The sequence below is a fragment of the Phoca vitulina genome, unplaced genomic scaffold, assembly GCF_004348235.1.
Source record: "Phoca vitulina isolate PV1807 unplaced genomic scaffold, GSC_HSeal_1.0 scaffold25, whole genome shotgun sequence".
Lineage (NCBI taxonomy): Eukaryota > Metazoa > Chordata > Mammalia > Carnivora > Phocidae > Phoca > Phoca vitulina.
In genome coordinates this window covers 38,959,650-38,975,551 of record NW_022589728.1, presented here as the reverse complement: position 1 = coordinate 38,975,551, position 15,902 = coordinate 38,959,650, and the positions used below count along the sequence as shown (strand labels likewise).

Genomic DNA, 15,902 nt, shown 5'->3' with positions numbered 1-15,902 from the left:
GATTTGGTTTTTCCTTAAGTATTTTTATCACAGCCATTCAGTGAACATTTGCTGGCTGCCTGTGCCAGGGGTTTCAAACTCTTCTCAAACAGGAGACTCTTTTTTTTCCACCCCAAAGGAAATCTTAAATAGAATACTATAGTGCATAAAGCACCTCTGTGTGGAACAGTGCTGGTTGAAGTGGGGTAGCTAAACCCTGGGCTGCATGATACCCACGTGGTGGCCTCCAGGAAATGGTTCTTAGACTTGACAGCAGGAGTCACGGGAGTAAAGGTGGTGACAGCTGTGGGAGAGATGAAGGAACTAACACGTGGAGGTAGAAATTTCTGCATTCTCGAAGCTGACACACTGTGGTTGGGGAGACATTCAGAACCAAGAGAAATATGACAAGTACTAGCTAGATAAATGCTCGAGAGGAAGGGAAGGGAAATTCCCATTGTTGTCCCCAAAAGGACATGACTCAAGCGTGACTGAAACCATTTTTTCTAGAAATAGTGATAGATTAGTATGGATTCACTTCATTCTTTTGCCCATCTTCCATCTTAACCCAAGTTCATGATCTTTAAAGACATGAAGTTGGTCTTCAGCTCCAGCCACTGACTGAGTCCTTGGCCTTGTTCTCCTTCGTGCCGTTCCTCCAGTGTTTACTAATTTCCTGTCTTCCTCTCCCACTTTTTCAGAGCTGAGAGCTCACTTGTCTTAGTCGTTGGGTTTCCAGCTATTGTTTTTTCTACCCCTTAACCACCAAATGAAATCCTATGCAGAAGCCCAATTTATAAAACAAGTAAAAGATCTGAATGGGATTGCAGGTGTTTAGGATGAAGTGAAAGGCACTCCTCATCCCTGCTCTTTCAGTCTGCATTGTCACCTCCAGGGATTCCTGCCATGGAGCCATGATTCTAGTATGGCGCCGTGGTTTTGTGATGACGGAAGCATTCCAGGGCCGAGTTCTCTAATAGGGTAGCCACCGGCCACAACTGTGTCGCCACGGCTGTTGAACTCTTGAATGTGGCTAGTGTGACTGAGGAACTAAATTTTAAGTTTTGTTTAATTAAAATTTACATGGTCACAGTACAGTAATATTGGAAGATGAAATTCTAGTATGATGCTAACTCTCAATTTAACATTTATGGAATGTGTCTTTATTTCAGTTTCCTAGATCATGTATAAAAGAACATTAGTTTTAGATGATCTTGAACTCTGAAAAGGCCTGGAATGAATTCTGGCTTGTAATCTTGGACAGATTGTCCAACCCCTCTAGGCCTCAGTTCCTTTGTATAAGATGGGCAAATCTGTGGTACCTTTTCATAGTGAGATTTAAAACGAGACAAAGCATGCTGAGCTTTCGGTACAGTGCCCAATGCCCGATTCTAGGTGACTTACCCTAATAAATTGGTTTTTGTGTGTGTGTTTTTTTGCTTGTAAAAATAAAACATTCTTATTGTAGAACATTTAAATGAGAAAACAGCAAGAAATTAAAAATAATGTGTAATCCCACCATCCATAAACAAGCAACAGAAAAACTTGTGGAATGTAGGAAAAAATAGTGTTTTTGGTTCATAATACACTTTTCTCTCTGTTTTGAATGTGCATATGTATGATTTCACAATTACTGTAAAAAAGGGAGCTTTTGGTGACTGTGGGTTATATGTATATAAATTGCCTTACATAGCCTTTTTTAAAAATATTATATAAAAGGCCTTTAGAGAATATGTTGTGATTACTGAAAGGCTGGTGAATTCAATAATTTATTGGTGTCTTTTTTAGATTTATCTTTGGTGATTTAATGTTTTTAGAATATAGAAATTCTTTTTAGAATTCTTTTAGGATGGTAGAAAAAAGATGGAGATGATTTTAAGTTAAATTTATCATGTCTCTTGAAAGTTCTGGAGTCTCAAAGTTGTGACTGTAGACATCCTTTATGACATTATAGCAATATGTATTCATTTAAAATACTAAATGTATCAAGCACCTTCTGTGTATCAGGTACTGTGCAGAGTACTGAGAATATAAAAACAAGTAAGATGTTGTCAGTATCCTTGAATAAAATATGGTCTAGGTGGAGAGACTGACTTGGTTCTAAGGGCAGTGCTATAAGAGGGATCTAGACAGGGAAGATGGGGCTGTCTGGATCACCTGGGGATGGGTTGTCAGTGGAGGGTCTCTGGCTGAAGTGACACCCAAAGAAGTTTTAAAGGAACGATGGACTTAACCAGGCAGCAGTGGGGTGAAGAATATTCTAGGGAAAGGAAAGGATGTGGTGTGAGGGACGCCTGAGTGACCTGCGAACATTTAGAGAGCTGCATTAGTTCAGTATGGAGTTCAGAGTTCAGAGGTGGGGATGGGGTGGAAGGGAGAAGTGAAGATGAGTCTGGAGCAGTTATAGGAATCAGATGGGTCCCACAGGTCTTTCAGTGCCCTGTTAAGACACATGGACTTTATGCTTAACATTAAAAAAGTTCTTTGAAGATTACTAATAAGAGAGGAGTTAATAAAAACCACATTGAGATACCACCTTACACCAGTTAGAATGGCAAAAATTGACAAGGTAAGAAATAACAAATGTTGGACAGGTTGTGGAGAAAGGGGAACCCTCTTACACTGTTGGTGGGAATGCAAGTTGGTACAGCCACTTTGGAAAACAGTGTGTAGGTTCCTCAAAAAATTAAAAAGAGAGCGACCCTATGACCCAGCAATTGCACTACTGGGTATTTACCACAAAGACACAGATGTAGTGAAAAGAAGGGCCATATGCACCCCAATGTTCATAGCAGCGATGTCCGCAATAGCCAAACTGTGGAAAGAGCCGAGATGCCCTTCAACAGATGAATGGATAAAGAAGATGTGGTCCATAAATACAATGGAATATTACTCAGCCATCAGAAAGGATGAATACCCAACTTTTGCATCAACATGGATGGGACTGGAGGAGATTATGCTAAGTGAAATAAGTCAAGCAGAGAAAGTCAATTATCATGTGGTTTCACTTATTTGTGGAACATAAGGAATAGCATGGAGGACATTAGGAGAAGGAAGGGAAAATTGATGGGGGGGAATCAGAGGGAGAGATGAACCATGAGAGACTACGGACTCTGAGAAACAAACAGGGTTTTAGAGGGGAGGGGGGAGGGGGGATGGGTTAGCTCAGTGATCGGTGTTAAGGAGGGCACATACTGCATGGAGCACTGGGTATTATGCAAAAACAATGAATCGTGGATCACTACATCAAAAACTAATGATGTATGGTGATTAACATAACATAATAAAATTAAAAAAAGGGAGGAATAAAATCTCTGATCACATGTGTGACATATGTGGTGAAATGATTCTCCAAATGTCATCTGGAGAATGGAACAGGTTGAATAGTTCAGGGCAGGGGAACCATTCAGTGGGCTATTGATTAGACCAGGTAAGAGATGATGGATGAGGAGGCTTTGAATACAGGCTGTGGAAGGGAATAGCCCTCTGGATGTTTGGATGTAGAACTTGGGATGGGTGGTAGGACTAGAGGTATAGGTGTAGGTCATCCACACAAGGGCCATGGGGTGACCATCACCACACAAATGAAGTCACCAAGGAAAAGGTATAGAGTAAAAATTTGAAGAGGAACTATGAAGGAACACTGGGGGAGATACCAATGGTTGTCACAGAGGTGGAGAAAGGTGAGCCATAAAAGAGACTGAGAAGGAGCAGCCGGGAAGGCCCAAGAAAAATGAGAGTGTTGGAATTGTGGAATCCTGGGGACAATGGTATTTCAAAAGGAAGGAAGTGGGAAACAGCGTCAGATGCTACAGAGATGCCAGGTAAAGTACCCAGTGTTTGTTGGATTAATAATGAAGAGATAATTAAAGAGTTTCGGTGGGAGTTAGGTTACATCAATGTAACCTTGATGTTACATTCCAGTATTATTTTAGTCTGAATTCTTTGGTTTCACATGAAAAGTAACTCAAACTAGGTTTTAGGTAAAGGAGGGATTGATGGACTAGAATCTGTAGACGCTTTGGAAGAGCACATTGTAGGAATTTTAGAGATGCAACTAGCCCCGAGGATCTAGGAGAATGACGAATTTTACTTAGCATTATTAGGATAATCTCTTGCCATTTCTCATCATTTCTTTCTGCCTGTTAGTTGCCTTTTTCATGAAAAACCTGCTTTCTAGACATGGAGGGCAGTAGAGAGTGCAGTTTTCTACCTCTGGAGTGGGATTGTTTTTCTTTCTTCAAATCTGTAGGCAGAAATGTTGGAGAATGACTGACATTGCCCCTCTTGGATGAGTGCTGTGCCTGAGCCAGCTGCTGGTATCTTGGTACAAGGTCATGAAAGAACATGGTGACTCCCATGATGTTATGAGATTAGTGGGAATGGCAGGTCCCAGTATGAGGAGGGAAATTTTCTAGGCAGACAGTCTTGTAGGTGTCCACTGGAAGTTTGTGAAAGAGGAATGGGAAATGAGGAGGGAGCAAAGTGAATGTAGAGTACTCTTAACCTTGGCTATGAAAGTGAGTGTTTTGATGGTAACCAAACAGAGACAAGTGGACACTGATAGGGTTATTTCATAACCAAATCATTGGTGGAGATTTAGTAATGAGTATTGAAAATGAGTTTGAAAACAAGAGGTAGATGTTAATTGTCATGTTTATGGGTAAAGATTTCTATGCAGACACATTCTTGTGGACATAGATATTTATGTGAACAGAGGAAGTCTGGTTATAATCACCAATTTCAAAATAATTGTGTGGTCCCTTTATTGTCAGATTTAAGTTCTCTGAGTAGTCGTCTTTGTGTTTGGAATGAACATAAGCCGTATCTGCAGAAAGAAAGCAGAGAATATTAGAGTTTGCAAAAGATCCCCGAGGTCATATAATCTAAGATGCTTAACTTTATGGGTACGAAAAGTAGACTCCAAAGAAGTGAAGTGAAGGAATCACAGATATAACAGTGCCTGTCAGAAGGAGAGGGTCTGTTTCTTCCTTGGGTCTCTGATTAGATAGTGAGGAAGTCTTTCCTAAAACTTCTTCCATAGACCTCCCTTCATGACCCTTTGTCCAGAATAGGAGCACAGCCCTTACCTCTGAAACCTGTTGCTGATAAAGGGGAACGTGACAACCTGAGCAAAATCAGGACTTCCCAGCAGGAAAGAAAGGGAGAAGGGCTGTTCAGTAGGAACTCAGCAGTATCTGTGACATAAGCTAAGCTAAAGAGTATTCTTAGGACAACGGGACACTCATTCCGAAAGGTTTTAAATCATGGAATAGTTAAGATCATATTTGTGTTTCAGGAAAAAAAAAAAAGTCATCATCAAACACCTGTGATAAGGTGTGAGGTAACAGATTATTCTTACACTTGCCTGAAACCACGTAAGTTGATCGCAGAGTTGAACTACATTTCAGGTCCCCAGCATCTTCCCATGTTACCTGCATTCCATTTTCTATTTATATATTTATATGCTGTTGATGGTTGTGTGTTTATCTTTTAAATGAAACATTTTAAAAAATGCCATCAAGTAGTTTTCCCTGGTTGGGGTGATTGGGTATATAACATGCACATACACATAGACACACAACTATCATCCACATAGGCTGTGGTAAATGCTAAAAGAAAGGCCCAGCAAGCATGATGTGGCAAGCACCTGGGAAGAGCTGTGAGAAGATCTGTAATGGGCAGCGAAGAATGGCGTAGATGGGGCAGATCCTTCTAGATGAAGGAAACAAAAAGAGAGGCAGAAAAGGCAGGGAGTGCCAAGGTGCCCTCTACAGATAGAGCATAGACATGGGGGAAGGACATTGGAAATAAAGCCATGAATGGATCACAAAGAGGCAGGCACAGGAAGAGAATGGAGATCACACATGTTGGTGCCTGACCTGAGTAGGCACTATGTCAGGGTCCTGATGAGGCAGAGGGGATTGTATCCCTATTCTTCTTAGGAGGAACTGGGGCTCAAGATTACTTGCCTGAGGACCCACTGCTAAGGTTGAGTCTACATTTGAAACCAAGTCTGTCTTAACTGGGAAATTCGTCTGTTATTCCAAATAGTCTTCCATTGTATCATTCCATCATGTGTAAAATGTTAGCATTTGACTTTTAGTCTCAGGTGCTATTCAGGGGTTCTGAGCAGGAGTGAACATTCCGGAAGTGCTCAGCAGGGAAGTGGAATGGCAGCATTGTGGAGGCTGAATGGCTACCATGCCACTCTGCAGACTGTCTCCTGTAATGTCTCACACCCAGACGGTGGAGCCACTAAATGATTCTGTTGTCAGGCCTGTATTTGCCGTATTTTCTTTTTTTTTTTTTTTTAAAGATTTTATTTATTTATTTGACAGAGAGAGACACAGCAAGAGAGGGAACACAAGCAGGGGGAGTGGGAGAGGGAGAAGCAGGCTCCCCACGGAGCAGGGAGCCCGATGTGGGACTCGATCCCAGGACCCTGGGACCATGACCTGAGCTGAAGGCAGACGCTTAACGACTGAGCCACCGAGGCGCCCTGCCGTATTTTCCATGGAAATCAAATTCTGTACCCAGTTTTGTGCCTCCCTAACTGCCTTCTCCTTTCCGGTGGTAGTTCTTGAGTTCCTCTTGGGCTTATTCCTCTTTATTGAACGTCTCACTCCTATAGCTGGCGCTTACTCAGATCAGACTAACTCTGCCCTAACTGCTAATTCGCCAAGAGGTTTCTCAATCCATAACATCTCCTGGACATAGCTAGTTCTTCTATTATAATTGCCATGATGAACTTGGAGAGAAAAAGATGTTCTGTCTACCAACCCTGGACTTCCTATTTACCCAAATCATCTCTAGAATAGGATGCAAACAAGAAAAATATAGAATGCCTAGTCTTCATACCTTAAAAACACATCTGGAACTGTTTGAACTAACTAAAAGTAAAATAAGTGCTATGGTAGATTATGCCATACCTTTTCTTTTTACTTAAAAAAACAAAAAAGGAAATGGAAAACATACCACTTCTAGAAGGCCTTGACACTGAATTGGATATTGAAATGGTATCAGTAATGTATTTATATATGCCACATTTTCTTCCATGTTTCAGCCATCTTTGGTACATATGTGTTGGATATTTGCCAGGTGAGTTGAAATATTACCACATAGGGGAGATCTTTATTTAGAAGTGGTGTGAATCCTTAAGGTAGAAGTAGTCAATCCTTTTGATTATACATTACCTTCCCGCTCTGATAGAGATGGTTTTTCTTTCTTTCTTTTTTTTCTTTTTTATCATTTTGTGTCAATCTTTCAATAAATGTCAGCATTCCCCTGCAGCAACTAAAAATAGAAATTATGTCTAAGAACAGTATAATTTTCATAAACTTAAAAAATTGCATAAGAAATATTCTAAGTTAATATTGGTTTTACTGTATCCTCTAATTTGAAGTGGAGTGAAATACTTATGTGGTTGAATCATAGCTCTTTTGCTGTTTGCTATAAAAGTTTCAAGAATATATATTTCAAAATTTTTTTTTTTTTTTAGTAATCTAAAACAAATGCAACAGAACTCAGCATACTTGAAACACATTTTCTGAATTTATCTTAAATCTCTCTACTCCAGAGGGTTTGTGTGTATGTGTGTATGAGTTAGGCCTGGCTGGTTACTTCACCATCGATCCCCATCCTGGATTGATTGCACTGAACAGCACAGAATGAGTTACATATGGTCCCACTTTGTCTAAGTTTGTAGGACCTCTGGGTTGGAACTCCATTTGATCAGAGTGAAGCTAACCATCACAGAAATCTGGCTAAAGTCAAAATCCTAAATATATGCACGTATACATATATTCTGGTTAGAATGTATATATTTCCTGTTAGAAGCAGTGGTGGTTTTTGCTATTTATTGGCTCAGTGATTATTGTTCTTAAAGTATCAGTGTCATTTCAAGGATCTTAAAAAAAAAAATCACTCATCTGCCTTTTGTTGTTGTTGTTGTTACTATTATTAAGATCATCTTAAGTTTGAAGAGGAAACCCTGTTGTCAATTTTATAGTTCATTTCCTTTTTTCTTAGCGTCCGCAAACAGAGTAAAGAAACACAGAGATTAAGATATGGTTTCCAGTTTAGGTTTTTGCTCAGGAGGTACATCGAGGTAAGTAAGGGGTAGGGGCTGTGCCCACTAAGTAAGGCTCCCCTTTTTGGGGTGGATGAAGCCATCCCGAGTAACTTTCTCTTCAAGTAGGCTCTTTTCTCCCTGTGTCGGTCTCTTCTCTCTTCTCTTTTCCTTCCATTGCTTTTATTTATTTTTTTTCCTTCTTCCCACTTCCCCCTCCCCCCTCCTGCTCTTCCTTTCTTGGTCTGTGCAACCACGTGCTTCGAATCTGTGTATCTGGACTGCCTTCTCTCACAGTTCAGCGTGAGTGTTAGCAGAATGAAAACCAGATGGACCAGCAGTTCCCACTGTTATCTCCCAGCCGACTCTGGCAAGCCTCCCCCGATCCCTCCTTCCTTGGCATGACAGAAATATTTGCCTTTATTTAGGGAGACTTGTATTTGCTGCCGTACCTCTTCCCTCAGCTGCAACATAAGCGGAAAGCTATTTATTTATTCCCTTGTTGCTGAGGTTGGTTGAGGTGAGTAGACTGTGCAGTGATTTTAACTGTTGAAGAAGCAGTTTTAAACCTGCCTAACTTCTGTATTCTTCTAGAATAAGTGATTTATCTGATTCTGGGTGTTAAGTGCTCGGGAATTGCAATACGAAGATGAGTTTTGAACTGGAAGATAAAGGTAGAAATGCTCTCCATGGTGTGTTCTTACCATCATTTCCCTTAGAACACGTATTTACTGAAGGGACAGTTGTCGTTACTCAGCCAGCAGTCGAGATTAAGAATTAGAGACCCAGCTACTAGGTTATCAAAATGCTGTTCTTAGGATGATTATATTTTCATTCTTTTATCACATTTTCCCTAATACGGTATCAACATTATTTCACCTTTAAAATGTTATGTTCTGTTGCTACCCAAGTCTTAATGAATCGGCTCTGAGTCAAGGTGTGAGCTAGGTTTGGAATTGCCGTAGTAGTAATTTGGATTTTTCATTTTTAAAAAATAGACTTTTGAGTAATTTTTGAGAATTTCTCCCTATGGCTATCATAAGGTTTTAAAAGACTCATTCTTGATCAGTAGTCTGTGTTACTTTTCGGATAGTCCAAGTGGGAAATAACTGCTCCTGAGAGTGTAAGAGGCGTCTCAGACATTTTGGGGGTGTGTGTGCGCACGCGCACACAATGTTTGTAGAAAATTGGATCTAAAGAAACAAACGAAACCCACTTTTTTTTTTTACTGGAGATTTGTTGCTTTGGTAAATAGATTTGACTGAGAAAAAAACAGCTCAAAATTTCAAAGGAAAAGTATACTTAGTAGAAAAGAATCCTGAAGCTCAAGTGTTCATTATTGGGTAATCAGGAAATTTCTCCGTATCTCTCACATACTCATGAAAAAATATAAGGAGGGCCTTTAGTTCTTTTTAGTTCTCAATTCAGGGGTTTTTCCATTTTTACGCTGCATGAGATTATTAATTGAAGTATTGGTCTCATGTTTTTAAAACGGTGGGTTGTAAACTCACAAATTCTGAGTAAATTAGTTTACCTTCATTGTGTAAAAGACAGCATTTATGTAGTGGTGATTTTTCAGACAGGGCAGAGCAACGTTGAAGTGAGAGGTGTATCTGGGAAACATAACCCGCTTCATCTAATAGGCCAGAAACTAAGCGTGCAAAGGGAATGGCAGGTGTTAACGAAAAAATCATTGCAAAATGCTGGCTCCTGTGAGTATCTCACCTGCATAACGGAGCTTCAGATTTGTGTCGTTTCTGAGCTAAAGAGTTTATTACCATTCTACTTGCCCATCTATTTTTTAGCTCTTGCTAATGTGGCTTCAGCTTCCAGTGAGGTTGTGCTGTTGCATGTAACACTACCAAGGTAGCATCTGCCCAAGTCAGAAATAACAATAGGATGTAAAATAACCCAGTTACAAATGAGGTCCTGCCATCTGTGCCACCTTCTTAAGTGGGGTTTGGATGATAAAGTCCTGATTTAAACTTCAGTAGATAAGCCTGCTTTATTGATAGGAGACGTCAGATTTCTTCTGTTCACTTGCTTGTAAAAAAAGATGAACCCCACTTAAAAAACCAAAAAGACCCAAAAAACAAAAAAACAACGAAGGTGCTTAAGGAGTAGAATAACCTGTTCCTGGTGGCGTCCTCCAGATCGGACTGAGAAGCACTCCACGATGCCAGACTCACCTGTGGATGTGAAGACCCCATCTAGGCTGACTCCTCCCACCATGCCACCTCCCCCCACAACTCAAGGAGCTCCGAGAACCAGTTCATTTACACCGACGACTCGTGAGTAGGCATTGCTGCATGTCCTGTTTCCATTTTGAAGTCTAAATTTTTTTTTCCTGCAAATAAAAGTTAAGGGAAAATAAGATCTAGCATCAATGTGTTACACAGAAGTGAAGCACCCCTCCCCCTCCCCCCCCCCCCCCCCCCCGCCCCCACCAAATGGTTTAATGGCCAGGAAGTAGGTATTGCGCCTGTACACATGTATAGCATCTTCGGGATGGTTTGTATGACCGCCAGTATTTGCCTGCCTTTTCATTTTTGTTTCACAGTTGTAGTCTGCTTTGGTTTCCGCGGTGAAGAATACTGTGCATTAGTTTGGTGTGGGACTCCATTTGTTACCACCGTCACTTTTAGTTCGACTTAACGTGTCGCTCCTTATTTTAGTTTGTACGTTTTGACTTGGAACATGTTAATATCCCACAATTATTTCCAGGTTGCTTCTGCTCTTCTAATACCACTTTCTTCTGTTATTTACAAATAATATTAAAATCTAGCATCCTTAAATTAGAAGGGGTATTGCTCTAGGCAACAGTCACATACAGAAAACTTTCTGAAATAAGGAGCATCTTTCTTGTCTTGAGCCCGTCAGACTTTTATTAAACCTTTACTCACTTCCAGCTCAGCTCTGGCCCTGTGTTCTGAATCAGTGGTGTGTATTGCTTTCTGTGTCGTCCCAGGAAAGGACAGAACATTCTGACCGAACAGCGACTTCTCTTCCTGTCCTGTGTATTCCAGTAGGGATAGTGGATAGTGGATAGCTTTGTCTCCAGTCATTCTCAGAATCCTGGTTAAAATTGTCCTAAAGGATTTGTGAAACTAATAAATGCTATCGGTTGCAGATAATACTATTTACAGACCACGTGCCATGAAGCCTATATGAATGAAAAATAACTAACGGGCAAAACCAGATAGATCCGTGGGATTAGGAGGGATTGGCAAAACACACAGCCCAGGCTGTAGATGCAGCGTTGCCCTGCCATTCAAAAGACCTTCCCAAACGTGGAAGGGACAGGAGGCTGCAGCAGTGCCAACTTGTAACCCTGTCATCTTGTATTTGGTTTGTTGTTACCCGAAGCCACAGGGACAGGCATGTGTCTCCCGTGAGAGGTCCTGGTGAACAATCATTCCATGACGCTTTGGCGCTCATTGGGGACAAGGGACCATTTCATTATCTTGAAACTTTTAAGAATAATAGAGGACTCAAGACATCTTCAGACCACCGTTGGAGATAATCTGTCAAAACTATATTAAAAAGATGGGTTTGATAAAGATGAGTTTGTTGAATAAGTTGATTTAATATGATAAAATCAGCATTTTCTTCGGTGAGAAATGTGCCAAATTTTCTAGTCTTGTGCTTAGGAATTATCTTGATGTTCAAATAAATTTTATTGGAAGTGAGGTTATCAAATTACCACCAACCCATGCTATTAGTTGGAATGAGATGTCCCTTTTTGATTTCTTGAAATAACTCTCTGATAATACCATATCCATTTGGCTTCTTATATAAAATTTGCATTTTCCCTAAAGAAGTGGTTAAGAAATACGAGGGGGAGAAAATAGCCTTCTAATTGGGTGGTATAAGGTTAAAACTTGAAAGTCCTATTTCTATAAACACAGCTGTCAGTTGTGTGTACAAAACATGATTAAAAATGTTCAGTGATAAATTTAGTCTCCACCAAATGTACGCTTTCTCTAGGGGAACAGTTTAGAAAGGAATGGTCCCGTTATATTGATGTAAGCCTGTGACAAAAGGCTGACATCCCAACGCTGTTTGTTCTGTGTTTGAAGCTTTCAGGTGGTTGGCATATGTGCACATGGAGGTAGGGCTGACCCTGTGTTACAGCCGACTCCCATTTATTACCAGCTTCCGTGTAGAATACCCTCATGCATGGTGAGGAGTTAGACCCATTTAGTTACAGAGTACCCGAACAAAGCCCCAACAGTTGTTAAATCACAAAATCCACCAGATTTAAAGGGAATGAAGCTTGGTTATAATTTCTTTGTGCATATTCCCTGTAAATTTATTTATTTTTCTTTCTGATTTTGTGCTCTTGACAGTAACTAATGGCACGAGCCATTCACCCACAGCCTTGAATGGCGCCCCCTCGCCGCCCAATGGCTTTAGCAATGGGCCCTCCTCTTCTTCCTCTTCTTCTCTGGCTAATCAACAGCTGCCCCCAGCCTGTGGCGCCAGGCAGCTCAGTAAGCTGAAACGGTTCCTTACTACCCTGCAGCAGTTTGGCAATGACATTTCTCCAGAGATAGGAGAAAGAGTCCGCACCCTCGTACTAGGACTGGTGGTAAGCAAATGGAAATGAGCCCAATTTTCTGGGGTAAGGGATAGTGTGTGTGGGAGATTCCAAATAGAGACTGTTCTCCCACCTATTTTGTTCTAATATATTCTACACCTGGAGATTGCATGTAAATCTGAGAATTCTGAAGTAACAGGGTTCTCAAATGTGCATAATGTATGGACCCCCCCCCGTGGTTTCTTTTATTATTTGACTAATAAAGATAGGGTTCTACAAATTTATTATTTTCTTAGCCATAAATGTGTGTGTGTGTGTGTGTGTGTAAAATTCCATAGGTATAATCTCTTGGCCTGACTAGTGGCTTTCCACAATGACAGTGTTTTTGTTATGTTAATGATTCACTTAATCTAATTGGGTGCTCTTTTTGACGTGGTTGCTTTGAGAGATTTTTTATTACCAGTCTAGAAATGAACAAGGATTTATAACCAGGAATACATTCTTCTATGTGTTTTCATTTTTGAGGCTAATAACATTTTTTAAAAACTTTTATTGTGGTAAAATATACATAACATAAAATTGACCATTATAACCATTTCTAAGTGGAGGGTTCAGGGGCATTAAGTACCTTCACATTGTTGTGCAACCCTCACCACCATCTGTCTTCAGAACTTTTTCATCACCCCAAACTGTGTACCCATTCAACAATAACACCCCAATTTCCCCTCCCCCAACCCCTGCTAACCAATTGTTTAAAAAAAAAAAAAACTTTGTTATAGGTAGAATTACTTAAAACATTAGTTTGAAAAGTGTGGATTTTAGCACATGAGTCTATATTCTGTACGGTATCACACTAGAAATTAGAACATATATCATTTTGGGCGGGTCCTAAATCACTTTTACACATACTGTGATTTTCTATTTAAGTAGAGGATTTTTATTTAGGAAGGCAATTTTCCCATAGCAAACCCGAGTCATAGAGAAGCTGTGAGTCACATATTCAGCCCACATGGCTGAACTCAAATTCAGGTGACAGGGCCCAGTTTGCTTTCTCTTGAAATAGATCATTCATTTTTATGATGTGGCCATATCATGAGCAAAGCCATAATACCAGTTGCCTTTTTTTGCAGAAGAAGCCCCAGAATTAAAGCCTGAGTGAGGGTCTAGTGCAGTAGACATACTTCTAATCGCAATAACTCACATTTGACAGAGTTTGCAATTCACTTTTTTAACTCGTACCTCCCTCCACTCTGCACTTTTTTCTTTTTTTTATTCTGTTGTTAATCACCATACATTACATCATTAGTTTTTGATGTAGTGTTCCATGATTCATTGTTTGCATATAACACCCAGTGCTCCATTCGATACGTGCCCTCTTTAATACCCATCACCAGGCTAACCGTCCCCCCACCCCCCCTCCCCTCTAGAACCCTCAGTTTGTTTTTCACAGTCCAGAGTCTCTCATGGTTCGTCTCCCCCTCCGGTTCCCCCCCTTCATTCTTCCCTTCCTGCTATCTTCTTCTTCTTCTTTTTTTTTTTTTAACATATAATGTATTATTTATTTCAGAGGTACAGGTCTGTGATTCAACAGTCTTACACAATTCACAGTGCTCACCATAGCACATACCCCCCCAATGTCTATCACCCAGCCACCCCATCCCTCCCACCCCCCCCCACTCCAGCAACCCTCAGTTTATTTCCTGAGATTAAGAATTCCTCATATCAGTGAGATCATATGATATTTGTCTTTCTCTGATTGACTTATTTCGCTCAGCATAATACCCTCCAGTTCTATTCACGTCATTGCAAATGGCAAGATCTCATTCCTTTTGATGGCTGCATAATATTCCATTGTATATATATACCACATCTTCTTTATCCATTCATCTGTCGATGGACATCTTGGCTCTTTCCATAGTTTGGCTGTTGTGGACATCAATGTCCACAATATCCACTCTGCACTCTTAAGAACAAAAAACTTCTGCATTTCCCACACTCTGCCAGGTCCACCTTTTTCTCCTCCAGGACTGGAAGGATGATTGCCACAGAACTGTGTCTGCATACTGCAGTTAGTTTTGTCAATCACTTATTTTTTCCTTTTTATTCATTCTTGAGTTTTGCATAATATGCTTAGCAACTCACAAATAAATTAAACCTAAGAGCCATGGAATAAGTCCAAAGCAGTGATTGTGTTACATAAATGGTGAATATGTTCTTTGTAACAAAAAATGGGTTTTGTTTTTTTTTTAAAACTGCTTTTTAAATTTGATATGGTCTCTAACAGTGGTTTCCATAACTTCAGTTACAGAAAAATTTGGTAATTTTAAGTCGATTTCCCACATATTAAAAATGGCATACTTTTGAGTGCAATACTTTTTTTTAAGATACGTATTTCTCTAAAAATCTTAGAAAGATAAGTTAGGGGAAGACATTAGTTAATAGTGCTTTGCATGTAATAGGGAGGCAGTGAAAATTTGTCAAATGAGTGAATGAATAGAGAATGGATTTTTTTAAATTTTGTTATTTGAATATAGTCAACACAATATTACATTGGTTTCAGGTGTACAACATAGTGATTCAGCTTCTCTATACGTTATGCTCTGCTCACCCCAAGTATAGCGACCATCTACCACCATCTAACACTATTACAATATTACTAACTATATTCCCTGTGCTATGCCTTTTATTCCTGTGACTTCTTCATTCCATAACTGGAAACCTGTATCTCCCACCCCCCTCTTCACCCAGTTTGCCCATTTCCCCCACCCTCTTCCTTTTTGGCAACCAGCAGTTTTTGTTTAGTAGAGAACAGATTTTTTTTTTCTTTTTTGGAGCATTTGGCTACAGGCTTTTACGCATGCTATTTTATTTAAATCCTGGGACTACCCTTGGGGGTAGTGATTTTATACACATTTTACATGTGGAGAAACTGAGGTTTACAAAAGTAAAATATACAGGGCTACCCAGCTGTAGTGACGGGCCTGTGACTTGAACTCAGGCAGTCATTCATAATGAATCACATTATGCTCTCATTTAGATGGAGTTAGAAAAACTGTTAGTAGGAACAGTTTTAATGCATAAAACAGCTAGCATAGCTTTAGAAAACAAGCCATTGAGACAAAATGAAAAAAAAAAAAAATCGACTGCTGATCTGTGTTGTTACAGATAGGAGGTTAGTGTTGGTTCATAGTTTCATGGGAAGATGTTTTGAGTTTAAAGGTATAAACTTAGAATTTGGTGCCCCCACACTTTATCATAAAAAGAAAAGGAACTGCTCAAAAAAGTGGATGGAGCAATATCCTAAAGGAATTA

At 40.0% G+C, this 15,902-nt stretch overlaps 1 protein-coding gene across 1 annotated transcript in view; it reads left to right on the top strand.

The window, feature by feature from the left end:
- The window catches only part of RUNX1T1 (RUNX1 partner transcriptional co-repressor 1), a 130,642-nt gene that overhangs the window by 63,844 nt on the left and 50,896 nt on the right, over positions 1–15,902 (top strand). Inside the window, 2 exon segments of the mRNA XM_032421787.1 lie at positions 10,204–10,341; positions 12,400–12,641. Coding sequence (XP_032277678.1) covers positions 10,204–10,341; positions 12,400–12,641 — 380 coding nt within the window.